This window comes from Hippopotamus amphibius, chromosome 5 (assembly GCF_030028045.1).
Source record: "Hippopotamus amphibius kiboko isolate mHipAmp2 chromosome 5, mHipAmp2.hap2, whole genome shotgun sequence".
NCBI classification, from domain to species: Eukaryota; Metazoa; Chordata; class Mammalia; order Artiodactyla; family Hippopotamidae; genus Hippopotamus; species Hippopotamus amphibius.
Genome location: NC_080190.1, coordinates 25,385,533 through 25,400,247, shown reverse-complemented (window position 1 = coordinate 25,400,247; position 14,715 = coordinate 25,385,533). Strand labels below are relative to the sequence as shown.

General features: G+C 40.8%; 1 protein-coding gene across 1 annotated transcript in view; it reads left to right on the top strand.

Annotated features, from left to right (window-relative positions):
- SORCS3 (sortilin related VPS10 domain containing receptor 3) overlaps positions 1–14,715 on the top strand; it is a 569,211-nt gene that overhangs the window by 491,650 nt on the left and 62,846 nt on the right. The window contains exon 14 of the mRNA XM_057735333.1: positions 6,152–6,259. Within this exon, the coding sequence (XP_057591316.1) occupies positions 6,152–6,259 (108 nt within the window). The remainder of the gene's footprint in view (positions 1–6,151; positions 6,260–14,715) is intronic.

Here is a 14,715-nt window from a genome sequence, read left to right as displayed (position 1 = left end):
GACACCGGCCTACCCACTCTCCCACAAGGGTATAGTGGCTCTCAAATTTAAATAATAGCTACATCGCCTTTTGGAAAAAAATGGAATCATAATTGAAAAGCTGGGGAAACTTTAGCTGGGCTAACAAGGCATGCTGTTTCCTATAAATTGAAATGATAGGTAGCTAGATATGCATGAAAACAAAACAGCATACAAATGAACCCATCCATTTGTGACCGTGTACATTTAGATGCATTGAGATTAGAACCTAAGTGCTATTTCAGGTAAGCCCTCCATCCAGTATTACCAATATTACGGTTGTACCTTAGAAGCATTAGAGTGAAATGAACAATGGAGCCCCATGGAATGCGATGCTCTAATGAAAACTCACAATAGATAGAGACAGAGCTACTCATCGTCGGTAAACTGGGGTCCTACTGTTTGCTTAGCCCTGACAAGCTGTCAGTGTCTCCTTTCAATGGGATGTTCTTGGAAACTGAAAGCAAAACATCACCTGGCCATTTTTGTTCCTTTGTTCTTCTATAAATGGTTGTGAGCACTGGCGTTTTGTTCAGAGAAACATTCACATGAAAATAATAGTTCCAACCATATGTGCCTCTGAGAAGCGAAAGTGTGTGTGCTATTCTGAAGGACTTCTGTGTGGCTGCAATGCCACCACCTCATGCGTTTGGGATAATATAAAATGGAGCAATGCACCTCACCAAAGGGAGGAACATTGATCCTTAATTGTCATTATAACTATTTCTGTGCTAGAGTGTTCCGGGGAGGACTCTGATTGTTCTTGGAAGATTCTATTCCTTCTGGTGGCTCTTACCTCAATATTATAAAGTCATCAATGCATGGAGTAAGGAAAGGTCTTGAAAGACAAGTCTAGTTTCACACATACTACAGCGGATACCTCTGTGACACCTAAGAGTGACACTCCAATTCACCAGGACAGCACAGAGCTGAGCAACTTGCAGATGAGTTCCCACCTTGTATTTTGGCTTTAGTTGTTAGGAAGATTGTTTTGTACTGAGCAATAATGGATCTACTTGTTATTTCTGTCCATCAGTCTTTGTTCTTCTGCCCAGACCTATGCAGAGTAAATCTGCTCCAGAAATGCATGCAATTTTTACAGTCCTACACCTGGAAAAGACCTCAAGAGGTGGCTCTGTCTAGCTTTCTAAGTTGTGGAAAATGATCAGATATGCAGTTCAAGAAAGATTCCATGCATTTGTTCACTTATTTCTCATACATTCATTGATCCTATACTATTTACCTGGCATTAGTATAGGGACTGGGATATACCAAAGGACAAGACAAAATACTTGGGAACTTACATTCTTGTTCAAATATTTGACTTTCCTTTTTAGAACAATTATGATAAGAGAAATCTTTTCTACCTTATCCTATCTGTATTCTTTAATTGATATTTTCATGCATCTATCCACATTCTCTCTGATTCCATTCACAGATGTTACCCCTTTTCAGTAGGCAACAATAGAATTATTTTTGTGTTGAACTATTTGGAAGCTTTCTTACTAAAATGGCTAAAAAGTGATGGTAAATTATTCAGCTCTTATTCTTCTTCCCCCCTTCTTCAATTCATATAACCTGTTTCTAGAACAACTTGTTTCTTTCTTCTAATCACATTAATTGTCAGTTTCTACAATGATTGAAACTGAATATAGTATTGAGGATCTGGTGGAAGGATAATTCCTTTTCTAATGCATGCTATCTGTCTGTGAACACACACTAGACTCACAGTGGCTTGATTATCACAATAGGGCTGTTCCTGGAAAATATTTACCTTGTGATTGACAATCACCTCAGTTCCTTTTTTTTCCAACTTGAGCTTCTCATTAGTTACTCTTTTCACTTTCTCTGGCTGTGGGTCTCTTTGTTTTGTCTTTTTAATTAAGCATTCTGCTTTAAGTTGGTCCTGTCTTATAAGCTACTGCCAAATCTACATCCCTGGCTTTGATCACTCTCCAGAAATCCAGATCCACTCATCCAGAGGTCTTCCAGACAGTGTTACAACACGGAAATCCAAAGAGCAGCTCAACCTTGATGTGGACCAAACAGAAACCAACAAATAAACAAAAAGCTTTGCTTCTCCTATTCTTCCCATTTCTCTAGCTCATTTGCTTAACCTCCCAAATCCATGTTGTCTATGATTTCTTTCTTCTGTTCAAATTCCTATTGACTTCATCTGTAAAAATATCCTACAAGTCCTATTGACTTTACCTGTAATAATATCCTCCGTATTTTATCCCTTTCTATGCCCTCTATTATAACCATTGCCCAAGACTCTTATTTGATCTCTTGTAATTGCCACACCTCCCACACCAATTCATTTCCTTGCATCCAGTTTGGGCCCTGACAATCCACTGACAACAAAGAATTGAAAGTTTTCTTGCAAAGGTTAAATCCAGTCATCTCTCTCCCATTTGAGCTGGGAACAGGGTCCTTTGTAACCTGGCCCAGGCTTATTTTCTTGACTCCATTTCCTCCTATTAATCCCTTTCCACTAATCTATTTTTCTTTCCATACAGCAATTTCATTTCACACCAGGTCTGCCCTCCAGAATGGCTCTCACCTTGATCTTTGCATAGCAAATTCCTTATTTAAACTGAGGTCATTCAGACCTCAGTTTAATGTCACCTCCTCAGAGAGGACGTTCTTAAATTTTCAAAACAAAGTAGCTTCACTCACTCTCTATCATGTCACTCTTTTTTAACTATCTTCACGAGACTTAATTTTAACATATATTTTTGTATCCACTTGTCTAGGTGTTGTCTCCTCAAACTAGCATGTAAGTTCCACTGAAGCTAGGGCCTTCCCTTTCGTGTTCACTGCTATATCCCTAGAACAGAGGCTACTGCCAACCAGGCACATCACAGATGTCAATAAATATTTAATAGGTGAATTCTATTTTGTTTTGGTTTCATAGTCCTGTCTTGTCACTAGTTAGAAGTCAATTGTGACTTTACTCCTTTCTCCCCGAGTATTGGCAGTCTTATCAATTTCAACTTCACCTGTGGGCCTAGTAAGGAATTCCCAATTCCTTTGTCTTGGCCATTAATGAGCTATTGAATTGAGGAGGGGAGGGTGGGTCTCATGGGGTTACCATTCACTATAGTTACTTCAGAACATCTAAAAACTCCTAGTCACCGGAAAGAATAGCTCTCACTAATGGCAGACACAAATTTCTGATACTCAAGAGACTAAATTTTATAATGTATTTTTTGGAGTTTCTTTAGAAGTTTTGTTTTGGTTTTAATAATAATCTCAGCACGAGATATTCGGGTGTTAGAGATTACTGATCTCCAAAAGTCACTTGGATGACACAAACCTGGGCTTCCTAGTGGTATGTTGATCATAAATTAGAGTCACAGCATTCATTCCTCACCCTGGCTCCGGAGGACTGTCCCTTTGCTTAAGCTAATTTTATGTCATCCTTAGACTTTGTTTGTTGTATATGTTAGCCTTCCCATGTGGATGTTGGCATTTCCTAGTTTTGGTTTTTGTTGTTGTTGTTTTTTGTTTTTTGTTTTTTTGTTTTGCTGGTCCCATTCTCCATCTAATCTATGCTTTTGCTCCTTCCATATGGCTTCAGTTCATACAGCGTGCTTTCATCTTCCACAGCCTACTCTCCACCTTGGGCTTCGTTTTTCTTTGGAGCTTCCATCTCAGAGCTCAGAGCTCAGAAGGCAGTGATGGTCCCTCTGTTTCTATTACTTTGTGGTGTCTTATCTTCATGTACAAAGTAAGGAGGCCTGTCCTCTGCCCTGTTAATGGAGTGATGTGAAGGCTCCTCCTTCCCTGGGATGCTAGTGGCTCTCACTACATTTTTTTCTGCTAATGTTAACAACTGACCTTCATCAGTAAGGAAACTCCGAGAATGAGATAAGGACAGAGGCCTTCAACCACTTTGGTTTCTTCCTATGAAGACAATAATCAATTGATCCAAAGTCATCAAAACAAACAAGCAAAGAAACGAGAAACTAAACAAATATCTTTTCTTTAACCTCCTGGATTTACCAGACAGACTTAACTAGTTAGTGGCTATGACATACTTTGAAATACCTATGATTATTTTAGGAACCAAGAGGGTGCGTGGCATGAAAGGCAAATCGATTCCCCATTATGCTCTTGTCTTCGCTATTGAAGTGAGAAACTCATTTCCGAGAGAAGCAGTATAGATCTGTCCAACTTCCTCTGGGTCAGCTTCGATGATTATTTAGCCTTCAGCCTATTAGGAAAAAAAAAAGCCTGAAGTGACCAAGTCCTTAGAGGTCAAAACAGTATTGTTAACTGGCATCATTGTGCTGTGCTTTAGAGCTCCAAGAACTCATTCATTTTGCGTAACTGAAACTCTGTATCCTTTGACCAACATCTCTTCATTTCTCCCTCTGGCCCACCCTCCACCCTCACCCCCTCAGAAACCAGCTTCATTGTGGCCAACTTTTCACTTTATCTCTATCTGTCTGTCTGTCTATCTATCTATCTATATCAAAACATCATGTTATACACTTTAAATATATACACTTTTACATGTCAAAGATATCTCTATAAAGTTGTTCAAAAACAGTCAAGACAGATACAGACAACTTAGGGGCTCATGAAAACTTTTATGACCGCTGCCTTCTTTGTTTTTATAGAAGTAGGCTTAGGGCTACCAGAAATACAAAAGTTGTTGCATAACAGACTAGTTTTTCTAGCTGGGTAAAGAGATGGGGTTTCTAATTTTTAAGATCAGTTTATTTGGGAAGAGAGGATAAGACAGAGAGGCAAGTAAGTATGCAGAGAATGGACTGAGTAAGTTGACTAGTAATAGGGACAGAGATTTGCATCCAGTCCATGGATCCTGGCATAAGTCATGCTTGAAAAATGGTTAGATGGATTAGAAGAGTTTCCTGAATCATTTCTTGTTTTTTTTCATTCATATATTCCTTTAGCATTTATATAGTGCCATGTGCCAGTGTTTCTGCTAATTACTAGGAATGCAAAAATGAATAGTATGGTCTTTGACCTCAGAAAGATCACAGTTCAGTGGGAGAGTCAGACATGTTTTTGGAAACTATGTATGTAATATCAGGTAAGAAGCATTGTAATAAAGATATGTAGGTTATATCAAGGGCAGAAGGAGTGGCCAGGCAATGAACCAGACATATGTGACCCCTGAATTGCCAAGATTATAATGTTGAATTGAGGGATTCAAGATGAGTTGAGAAGTCATCACTCAACACTATGATAGGGGAAGGCTTGGGTGTTGTAGGAAAATAGAGTTTCTACAGTTGAACTCAGAGAATCCTGTGTTATGGAGTCAGAGAAGAATTGTGGAGTCAGAGAAGAATTAAGAATTAACTAGGCCAAGAAGGATCATAGAAAATGAAGCAAATAAAGCTGCTTTGAGGAAGGAAGAGTTTTCACGAAAAGCTTCTCAGAAGAGATGGTCTTTGGGCTTTGTCCTCTGGTTAAATCAAGGGGCAGTAGGGAACCTGATAATATCAAGAAAGGGAAGGAAGCAACTGCTCAAAATGGCTCACATCTTCTTCACTAGCAGCATCCCTTTAAAGAGTTTCAGATGCTGTGTCCACAAAGGGCACATTGGTCAAAAGATGGAACAGTGTTGCCCAGAACATTTCAGACACTCAGTACTTGTCCCTGAAAGCCCCTTAAAGTGGCATCGGGGAGGGAAAATGATACTTCATCCATTCTGAACAAATAGGAAATTGCTATTTTTAAGGTTTGATCTGAAAGACACACACCTCCCCTCCTGTAGGGTACACCCGCACTACTCAATTTATCTGTGTCAGAAACTCCAGAATTGATTGTGCTGTAAATGGAACCTCAGGTTCCATTCTGAGTGCTCGAGACGTGACACTCCAGCCACTAAGCCCTCCTGCCTGGGTGGTTTTTTCCCCTTCATTTCTAAGATGTTGAAATATTTCTGCAGCTCTTGGTGCTGTCTGCCTGGACCTGGAAATGCAGTTTTGATCAAATCTCATAATAATATAGGGAGATGTTGAAGATTAATGCCTATTGATAGTCCAAACTGCCAGAAAGTGAGATACAGAGGAGAATTTAATAACCTGAAAACTGGTTGCAAAAGAGTGTGGTTTTATTTTCAGCTGTCTCTTCCATGTACTTGTTTCCACCCCAGGGTGAGTTTTGACGAGGGCCACTCCTGGGACAAGTATGGTTTCACTTCGGTTCCTCTCTTTGTGGATGGGGCTCTGGTGGAGGCAGGCGTGGAGACCCAAATTATGACGTGAGTACTTCTTTGTCTGTGGTCAGAAGTAGACCAGAGACCTGGGTTCTACTTCCACGGAGGCCATGGACTTTCCCCAGGGAGGCTTACACCAAAGCATTTTAGTCTCTGGGCCAAAGTTTCCTCATCTGTAAGATGGACCTATTTAGGCTCGCACCCACCAATTCAAGAGGCTACCAACAGGATTAGAGAAGCTGGGCTTCTCATGGAAAAGTTAAGGTTTCTCACAGAATTAAAGTATTGTAACAAATTTCCATTTATCCAAAACCCAAGCAAACAGAGAGCTTAAGCCTTTTGATGTGTTTTCGCTCTTTCCAAAACAGCCCAGTAAGGAACTAGGGATGGGGACAGAGGGTCCAAAACAGCCAACATACTGAAAACAGGGAATGTTTTAAGGGAACCTCCTAGAGTCTGTGACACACACACACACACACACACACAGAGTTTCTGTTGTTCCACTTCAGATTAATTTGTTGTGAAAATTTTTCTACACTCCTTTACAATGAGAATAGATGGTAGAGATACAGATCTTAAAGCTGTAAAAAGCCCTGAAGTACTTTCTGAATATTAAAGAAGATAATAATAATTTGATGTTTTCTAAAATTGTATCAAAATTTAATTCTTAAAATATTGATCGCCCATGTGTGTTTGTGTGTACTTGTGTGTGTAGGCGGGGTACGGGGGGATAGTGGTGGTAACCCTTCACCAGCCATACCAAACCCCACCTCTCTCCACCTCCCCTATGCCCAAGAGAGTGGAATATCCTACACTTTAATTATTCGCTGGGCAGAGTGAAGGGAGTCTGCTGGGCAAGATTAAAGGGAATTTGCTATTCTGTGGGGCTGGCACAGAAAGGGTCCTAGAATAATTCTGGGCTGGTTTGGGGGAAGGTTATCATCTTCTTACTCTAGGGGATACTGCTGTTCTTTTAACCTTTGCGTTCATTAATTTCTTAATAGTTTGAATCGGTCTTTTCCAGATATGAGAGTGATGAGCTTTGAGGAAGAGATGAATACAAGGGCAAATGGCCCATTCCTTTGCTTTACTTTTTTTCCCAGAGTGATCAGTTAAAAATCCTTTATAACTGTAGCTACAGAGTTTTGATCCAATGTTATAATCTAGCCTCAGGCTGGACCACTTTGCCATGTTCTTTCCCTCCACTTCCATCCTCATATCCAGAGGGTTGACCAGGAACTCCTCTGAGCTTTCAGAATGACAGAAAGAACCCAGCTATGATGAAAAATGGTACACAAATTGGGGAGAACAAACAAAACAAATGGACAAAAGCCCAGTCCTAGGAAACTCAGCAGAAACACTACAAAGGGGTTCCACGTCTATAGGATTTGTCTACAAAAAGAGTCTCTAGGATTCCTCATTATTTAAAAATGTTCATAACAGAAAATTTGGGTGGCTCCACAGAATGTCTTTACAATTATTTGGAACAAGTGCAACAAAGAGTGATTTTAAATTATCTTCTTTAATTCTTTCCGAATTTTCCAAATTGCCTGTACAACCTTCCATCTAACTTCAAGGATGTGAACTGTGTCTTTTAAAGACTTAACACTCATTTTTGAGCACAATCTATGTGTTAGGCATATAGGCTCTGTGGTTGGAAACTGAAAGACATGATGTAAAACACTATGAGGAGCTTCTGTGATCCTCCCAAGGGGTATACTCTGCATTCATAACTGATGTCTTTAGATGCGAAATTGTGCCATGATAGGGCTTCTCTGGATAGTTCTGTTGTACAATGTAGGCAAGGATTTCTTGTAGAATTTGTTACTCAGGAAGTACAGCTTTAATTTGAGTTTTTTCAGCAATTTCTTTTCATTCTCCTAAAATATCCTCCAAAACAGAATCGTCTCACCATCTAAATTTCTAATTAAATTTCCTATGATAATAAGTGGACTCGATTGGTAAGTTGTCAAGTCACTTTATTAATTAAGAGTTAACACAATTGTATGCAAGTTTAGCTGTTCAAGCTGTAGACAATATTTAAGATATAGTATGTTACTAATCCTTAGAATCTAAGTCTTCATCGTTTGGTGGTTACACAGCAACAATATGTTGTATAAATACAAGTCCTGGATATCTAAAGGCAGTATCATAACATAAACTTTATTTCTGCAATACAAATGATTTGATAAATATATAGATATATATGTATGCTAAATATATATGCAAGACATACGCACATGTATATATGTACACATAGCTATACATGTATATGTGGAGAGATATAGACGACAGAGATACAGTGAGAGAGAAATCCTAAGGATCCAAGGTCCTGGCAAGACTTTCATAAAGTTATACTATTAAAAAAAAATAGTGGTGCCTATTTGCCAGATACTATTCTAGATGAACAAATCAAGAAGAAACCCCTGTCCTCGTGGACTGCATACTTGTACAGTAAATAAATGTGACATGCAAATGACTCTGTCATGTTACTCAGAATACTCTGCCAAGAGATGAAAATATTTTCTTAGGAATTCCAGGAAGTGTATCATGGAATACTAGGAATAACACCATCTTTTTTCATAAGGATCTCTGACCATGAGCTGACTTTTCCAAATCATTTCCCATCCTTCACTTAATCATTAGTCCTTCCTTCTTTCTAGGAGTTCCTAATATGGCCACTAAAGAGTTCTAAGTATTGAGTTTTCTAAGTTCTGTAACGTGAAGGTTCACACAGTCAAGAAGGCTGTGCAGGCTGCTTGAATGGATCAAGCCAGATGTGGCTGCTCATCACCATCAAATCTGACATGGCCCTAGAAGGTTGGGCAGTAAAGGCACGTATGGTCCTAAAGTCAGGTCTTCCCTGTTTTTGTAGCAAAGAGACGTACTGGTCCTCCTTTTATTCTATGTTCTCCTCATCGCACACCATGATTTATCCTGCATTCTCTTGTATGAGGCCTCTCTGAACTCATTGCATGTTTCTCTTGGGCATTACTTTGAACAATAGTGCATGTATAGCAATCTCTACATGACCTGGCATTCGCCAGCAAGTTTAAGGCCACAGGTTAAATTCTGTATTCATCTAATCATAAATGGTAATACATTTTTTTTCTCAGCTTCAGATGGGGTTTTTCTGGTCACGTGGATATGAGGGAGACTGACCTCAGGGCCAAACCATTTACTGAAAAGATGAGATAGCGCTCCTGGTTTTCTTTCCTCCCGAACAAGACTCCAAGGAGTGTGGCAGGGCTTTTGTCCCCCTGCTACCTTGTTTATCAAGATCCTTAAATGCTAGTAAGTAGAAAAAGAACTAGAATAGTGCATAATTTTCTTACGTGGGATTGGAGACAGGTATTTGTCCTTCATGGAATTAAGATGAGTTTGGAAGCAATCATCCAACCAGGTATAAACAATTCAAGCTCCCTATTTTTAACTTTTTATTACATTCAGAGTTTCTCTAGTATGAAAATGATGCAGGGCTCTTTAGATAGCCATAAGGATAGGCCCTGGCATGATTGCCAAGAGGCAATTTCTCTCCACCTTGGGTATGAAAAGGACTTTAGAACAAAGTGGCCCACTGAGGATGACCAGTGCTTTTCTCTCATGGAATGGCAATGGCAAAAACTAAAGCAGGAGTTTAAAAAAATTTATACATGCCTTAGGAACTTTGAGGACAGGAAGTTCATTTGGGGACAAGATTGCTTAACCCTGCCATTTAACCCAACACTTATTAATGATGTAGGCTATTTGAATTCTGTATCCTTCCTCTTTCTGTTAACCCTGACTCTGTTGCTCAGTTGGAGTCAGGGAGAAAGAAGGGCTAGCTCATTCACACTAAGGCTTTATTGCCTTACCTCGTTATCTTCACTTGGAGGATTTAAATATTTGTAAGTTTGTGATGGTTCATGTTATATGTCAATTTGACTAGGTCACGAGGTGCATAGATATTTGGCCCAACAGCATTCTGGATGCCTCTGTGAAGGTGTTTTGGATAAGATTAGCATTTAAATCAGTAGACCCAGTAAAGCAGATTGCTCTCCCTAATGTGGATGGAACTCGTCTGATCAATCAAAGGCCTGGATAGAACTAATAGGCTAACTCTTCCCTGAGCGAGAGAGAGTGCTTCTTGCCTGGCTGCCTTTGAACCGGGACATGGCTTTTTCTTGCCTTTGACTCCAACTGAAACTTCCACTTTTCCTGAGTCTCAAGCTTGGGACACACCATTGGCCCTCCTGCACCTCCAGCTTGCTGACTCACCCTGCAGATCTTGGGACAAGTCAGCCCCCATAATTGCATGAGCCGATTCCATATAGTAAGTCTCAGTTTGTCTGTCTGTCTCTCTCTCTGTCATCTCTATGTATATCTCTGGGTCTATCTCCTATTCATTCTGTCTCTCTAGGGAGCCCTGACTACTACACAGTAATTAATTAATTCATTCAAAAACATTCAACGAGCTTCTGATATGTTTTAGACCCTCTTAAGGAACAGTAAAGAGGTAAATATAACTCTTTCTACCTTTAAGGAGCTCTCAGTCCAGTGTGTTGGGGGGAAATGAGATATGTAATCATCAAGAATGCCTACTTATATAACTAGGATATAAGTAAAGAGAAGTGAAAACTTCACATATATGAAAGGTGACAATTGAGTCAGTCTGGAAGTTTCAATAGCAGTTCACCAGTGGAAAACCAATTAATAGGTAATAGAAGGTAAGCTCAAAGAAACCACACATTTTTAACAATTTTGTTGAGTACTGTAACCTCAGTGCGTAAAAAGGGAGAAGACACATAGTAGGAAATCAGTAATTATTGGTTGAGAGAAAGAATGACTTCAAAGCAAAGGAAAGAACCATGAGAAAGCATGACTGGGGTTAAGGGGTTGAGCCTATGAAGGGTTTTAAGTCACATTTAGGAATTTGACTTATATCTAGAGTGATGTTCTTGAAATTGAAAATATGTAAACACCACTTCTCTTCTCAAAACCCATGGAGGACTTTCCATGCCTCTAGGATAAAGTCCAAACTCACTAACTGGTCTACAAATGTCTACACTGAGTTCATGTCTGGGACCTTATTTCTGACCCCCATGCTCTGACCACCCTCCTCTGATCCACTGGTGCCTTCCTGCCCATGAGGTCTTTGTCCATGTATCCCTCTGGGATGTGCTTGCCCTCCTCACTTGAATGACCAAGCTTCTAATTAAGGGTCTTTCAGGTCTCAGCTTAAGTGTCAGTTTTTCTGGCACACTTTCCTTTACCCCACCAGATCCAGTTGGGGCCCCGTGCTATATGCCATCCTAGCCCTACATATTTTTTCCTTCACAACACTTCAGACAATAAATATTTGTGAAAATGGCAGTTGGTCTAGTAGCTTCCCCTCCCCCTTCATCCACCCTTAAGACACAGACACACGTGTATGCACGTAAACAGACACACATGTGCACACACACAGACTTTTAAGTTCCCATGAGGATCTTTGTGTATCTTGTTGACTGCCATGTGCATCAGTTTTGTGCTAGTACTGAGCACTTATCCGTATATCTGTACTGAGTGATTAAATGAAGAAATGAATGAATTAATACATGACTCTTATGGTCCCCAGTAATCTTACCACCATCGTGATTATAGGGACTTCTCTGGCCCATGACTCTAGCATTTTAGGAAGTTGATTATAGATACCTAGAGATTCTATGATCAGCATCCAATAGTTGCAAGTTGTGGGGGCCTGGGGTTGGGTAGGAATCAGAGCAGCCCATGTCTGTGTGCAGACATGTGTATAGGGGATGGGGAAGCAGGGGTTGAATGGCCGTGGACGCAGAAGGGCAGCTAGAGAATGAGGACCATCCTGGGAATGATTTCTTATGTCCTCCACCTTCCACAGAATCTCTCTAGCTTCCACTTCTCCCAGAGGCCCAAGCTTGGGAATGTGGAACCTTCTAACACTGTGGTCTTACAAAGGAATTTGTGTGGGAGAGACAGTCCCCAGCTTACAGGCATGGGATTTGCTTGCTTTTGTTACTCTTTTTTTCACTGTCTTTTCAAATGTTATTATTTCAACATCTCCCTGGTAACCTTGACAGGAACCATCTAGTCTAGTCTAATTCACAGTGAAATGTGACCATTCTTATTACTTAAGGCTGAGAACAGGGCTTGATGATTGACAAGCTGGAGGGCCTATTACGGTCTCAGTCAGTGTCTCTCCAGCTGACAAGGTACCCGTGGCTGTTAGAGCACTTGGGCCTCTTTGGTCCGCTATTGGCCCCTAAACTAGCATTTTAAGGAGAGCTCTTTTTTGCTCGGCCCAGATGTGGCATAAGATGGAAAAACACTGCTTTCCTGTATCCTCAAAACCACATTTGAAATTCTTGCTTGATATGAAATGTTTTAACCAGTGGCTGTGACTTAGCCGATCATTCATGGGGGCCAGGGAGAACCTGACAGCCTCCCAGGGAAAGAAAATCTCCAAAGGGTGGGGTGCAGCTTCCCTGGAAGAAAGCAGATACTTCTTACCAAGAGTGGGCAGCAGCCAACCTGCATCTGCTCCACGCCTTCCTTTGTGCCAGGTGTCTTGCTGAGCTCTCTCTCAAACTTCATGTCATTGACATCTCCCAGTAACCCCACCAGGTTGATCGGGTTATTGTCCTTGGGCCAAAGAGAACACTGAGGCTTAGAGAGATTAATTGTGCAGTTCACACATTCAGTAAGAGAAAGATTGAGAGCAAGGAATGTGAGTTTCAAACTTTAGGCTCAGAGCAAAAATTTGAAGAAAGGTACCTATAATTCTCCAAGGTTTGTTCAGTAAAGGACTATGGTATTTGGAGCAAGAGGGGCAGGGGTGTTATTCCCTAAGTATTGATGAGTACCCACTGTGCTACCAGAAGTCACAGCAGACCCATTCAAACAGTCTATCTGAAAAAATATGACAAACATGTGGAAGAACTAGAACGCAAGTAAATGGTAAGGGGGTAGGATAAATTGTAGTTGCTATTGGATAGCAAAGAAGTGACTAAAAATAGAGTGTAGCTAGATAAGGCTTTGTGTCTATGCAGAGAGGGAGGAGCAGAGGTATTCCAGGTAAGGGAACGATGTGAGCAAACATGGAGCAGTAGGAAGACGAACTTGCCTGGCCTGTACAGGGGAGAGTGAGAGTTGGGAGGGGCCAGAGATGCTCTCAGCCAGTTGTCTAGAGCCAATTGCCTTGCTGAGTCCCTGTATAAATCCAATTCTAATTGGCATAAATCTCTGATCCATTGTTCCACCAGCAGAACTAATAGCCAGAGTGAAAGGGGAGAGATAACATTTTGCCTAGAAAATTATGCAAACCCCAAAGCTGCAGAGGTTTAAAAAAAAAAAAAAAAAAAAGCGAAGATCTTCTTTCTACTTAAGAGACTGTGACTGCCATGCTTAGCAGGGAACGTGCTCTCAAATACAGCCCTAGCATAACACAGAGACCCAGCCCTGAACTTAAATGCATTGTTTAGCCTCTGGTAACTGCATCCGATAAAGTCATTGGAAATGAACCAGCACTGCTTCTATTGATCTGTTTTTCAATTCTCTGTTGTTTGCTGGAAGAGTCTGATTTTACTTTGCCCAAAGTAAGTCATTCGAGTAATTGGCAAATCCAGTGGAACTCCCAAATCATCGCCTCTTGGGCTGGCTGCTGGATTCACGTCCTTCAGGTTGACATCAGACTTGCCATTCATTCAGATGCCCACTGAGTAGGGGCCAAGGAACACCAAAGCAGGATGCATGCCTACATAGGGGGTTTGGATGATGTTGGGAGGTACTGGAAGCTGACAGTAATCTGGAAGAAAAGGCTTATTTTGAGCAACAGATTGCTATGTGGGATGGGGTGGTGGCTGAGAACATAGATTTTTGAGGTCCACATTCCAGGGACAGTGCTCAGACTGCCACTTACCATCCCTGTGACCTTAGATGTCTGACTTACCTTCCCTCTGAGCTTGGAGTTCCTCATGTGAATGTGAAAATTAAGTGAAATAACCTCCACTGAGTGACATTCGAGATGTTTGCAGTCTCCAGAGTCTAATGATCAAGAAATGGGCCACCTGCAGGGAAGAACTTTGGCCACATAGGACAGGGGTGAGCAGACTCTCTCTGGAAAGATTTTAGACTTTGCTGGCCATAGGGTCTTTGCTACGAGTACTTGCTTCTCCTGATCCAGTGTGAATGCAGCCACAGACAACATGTAATGAATGGACATCAGTGTGTTCCAATAAAACTTCGCTTACGGACATTGAAATTTGAATGTCGTACAATTTTCACATGGTATAAAATATGATTCTTCATTTGCTCCCCACCCCCCAACCGTTTAAAATATGAAAACCATTGTTAGCTTGTAGGCCATCTAAAACAGGCCTTGGGCCAGATTTGTCCCACTGGCTATAGTTTGTTGACTCTGAACAAGAGGGTACATGGAGTTTAATCTTTTGTGGCTGTGTTACAGATACCATTTGAATTTTTGACACAATTTCTACAAACTCCCCCTA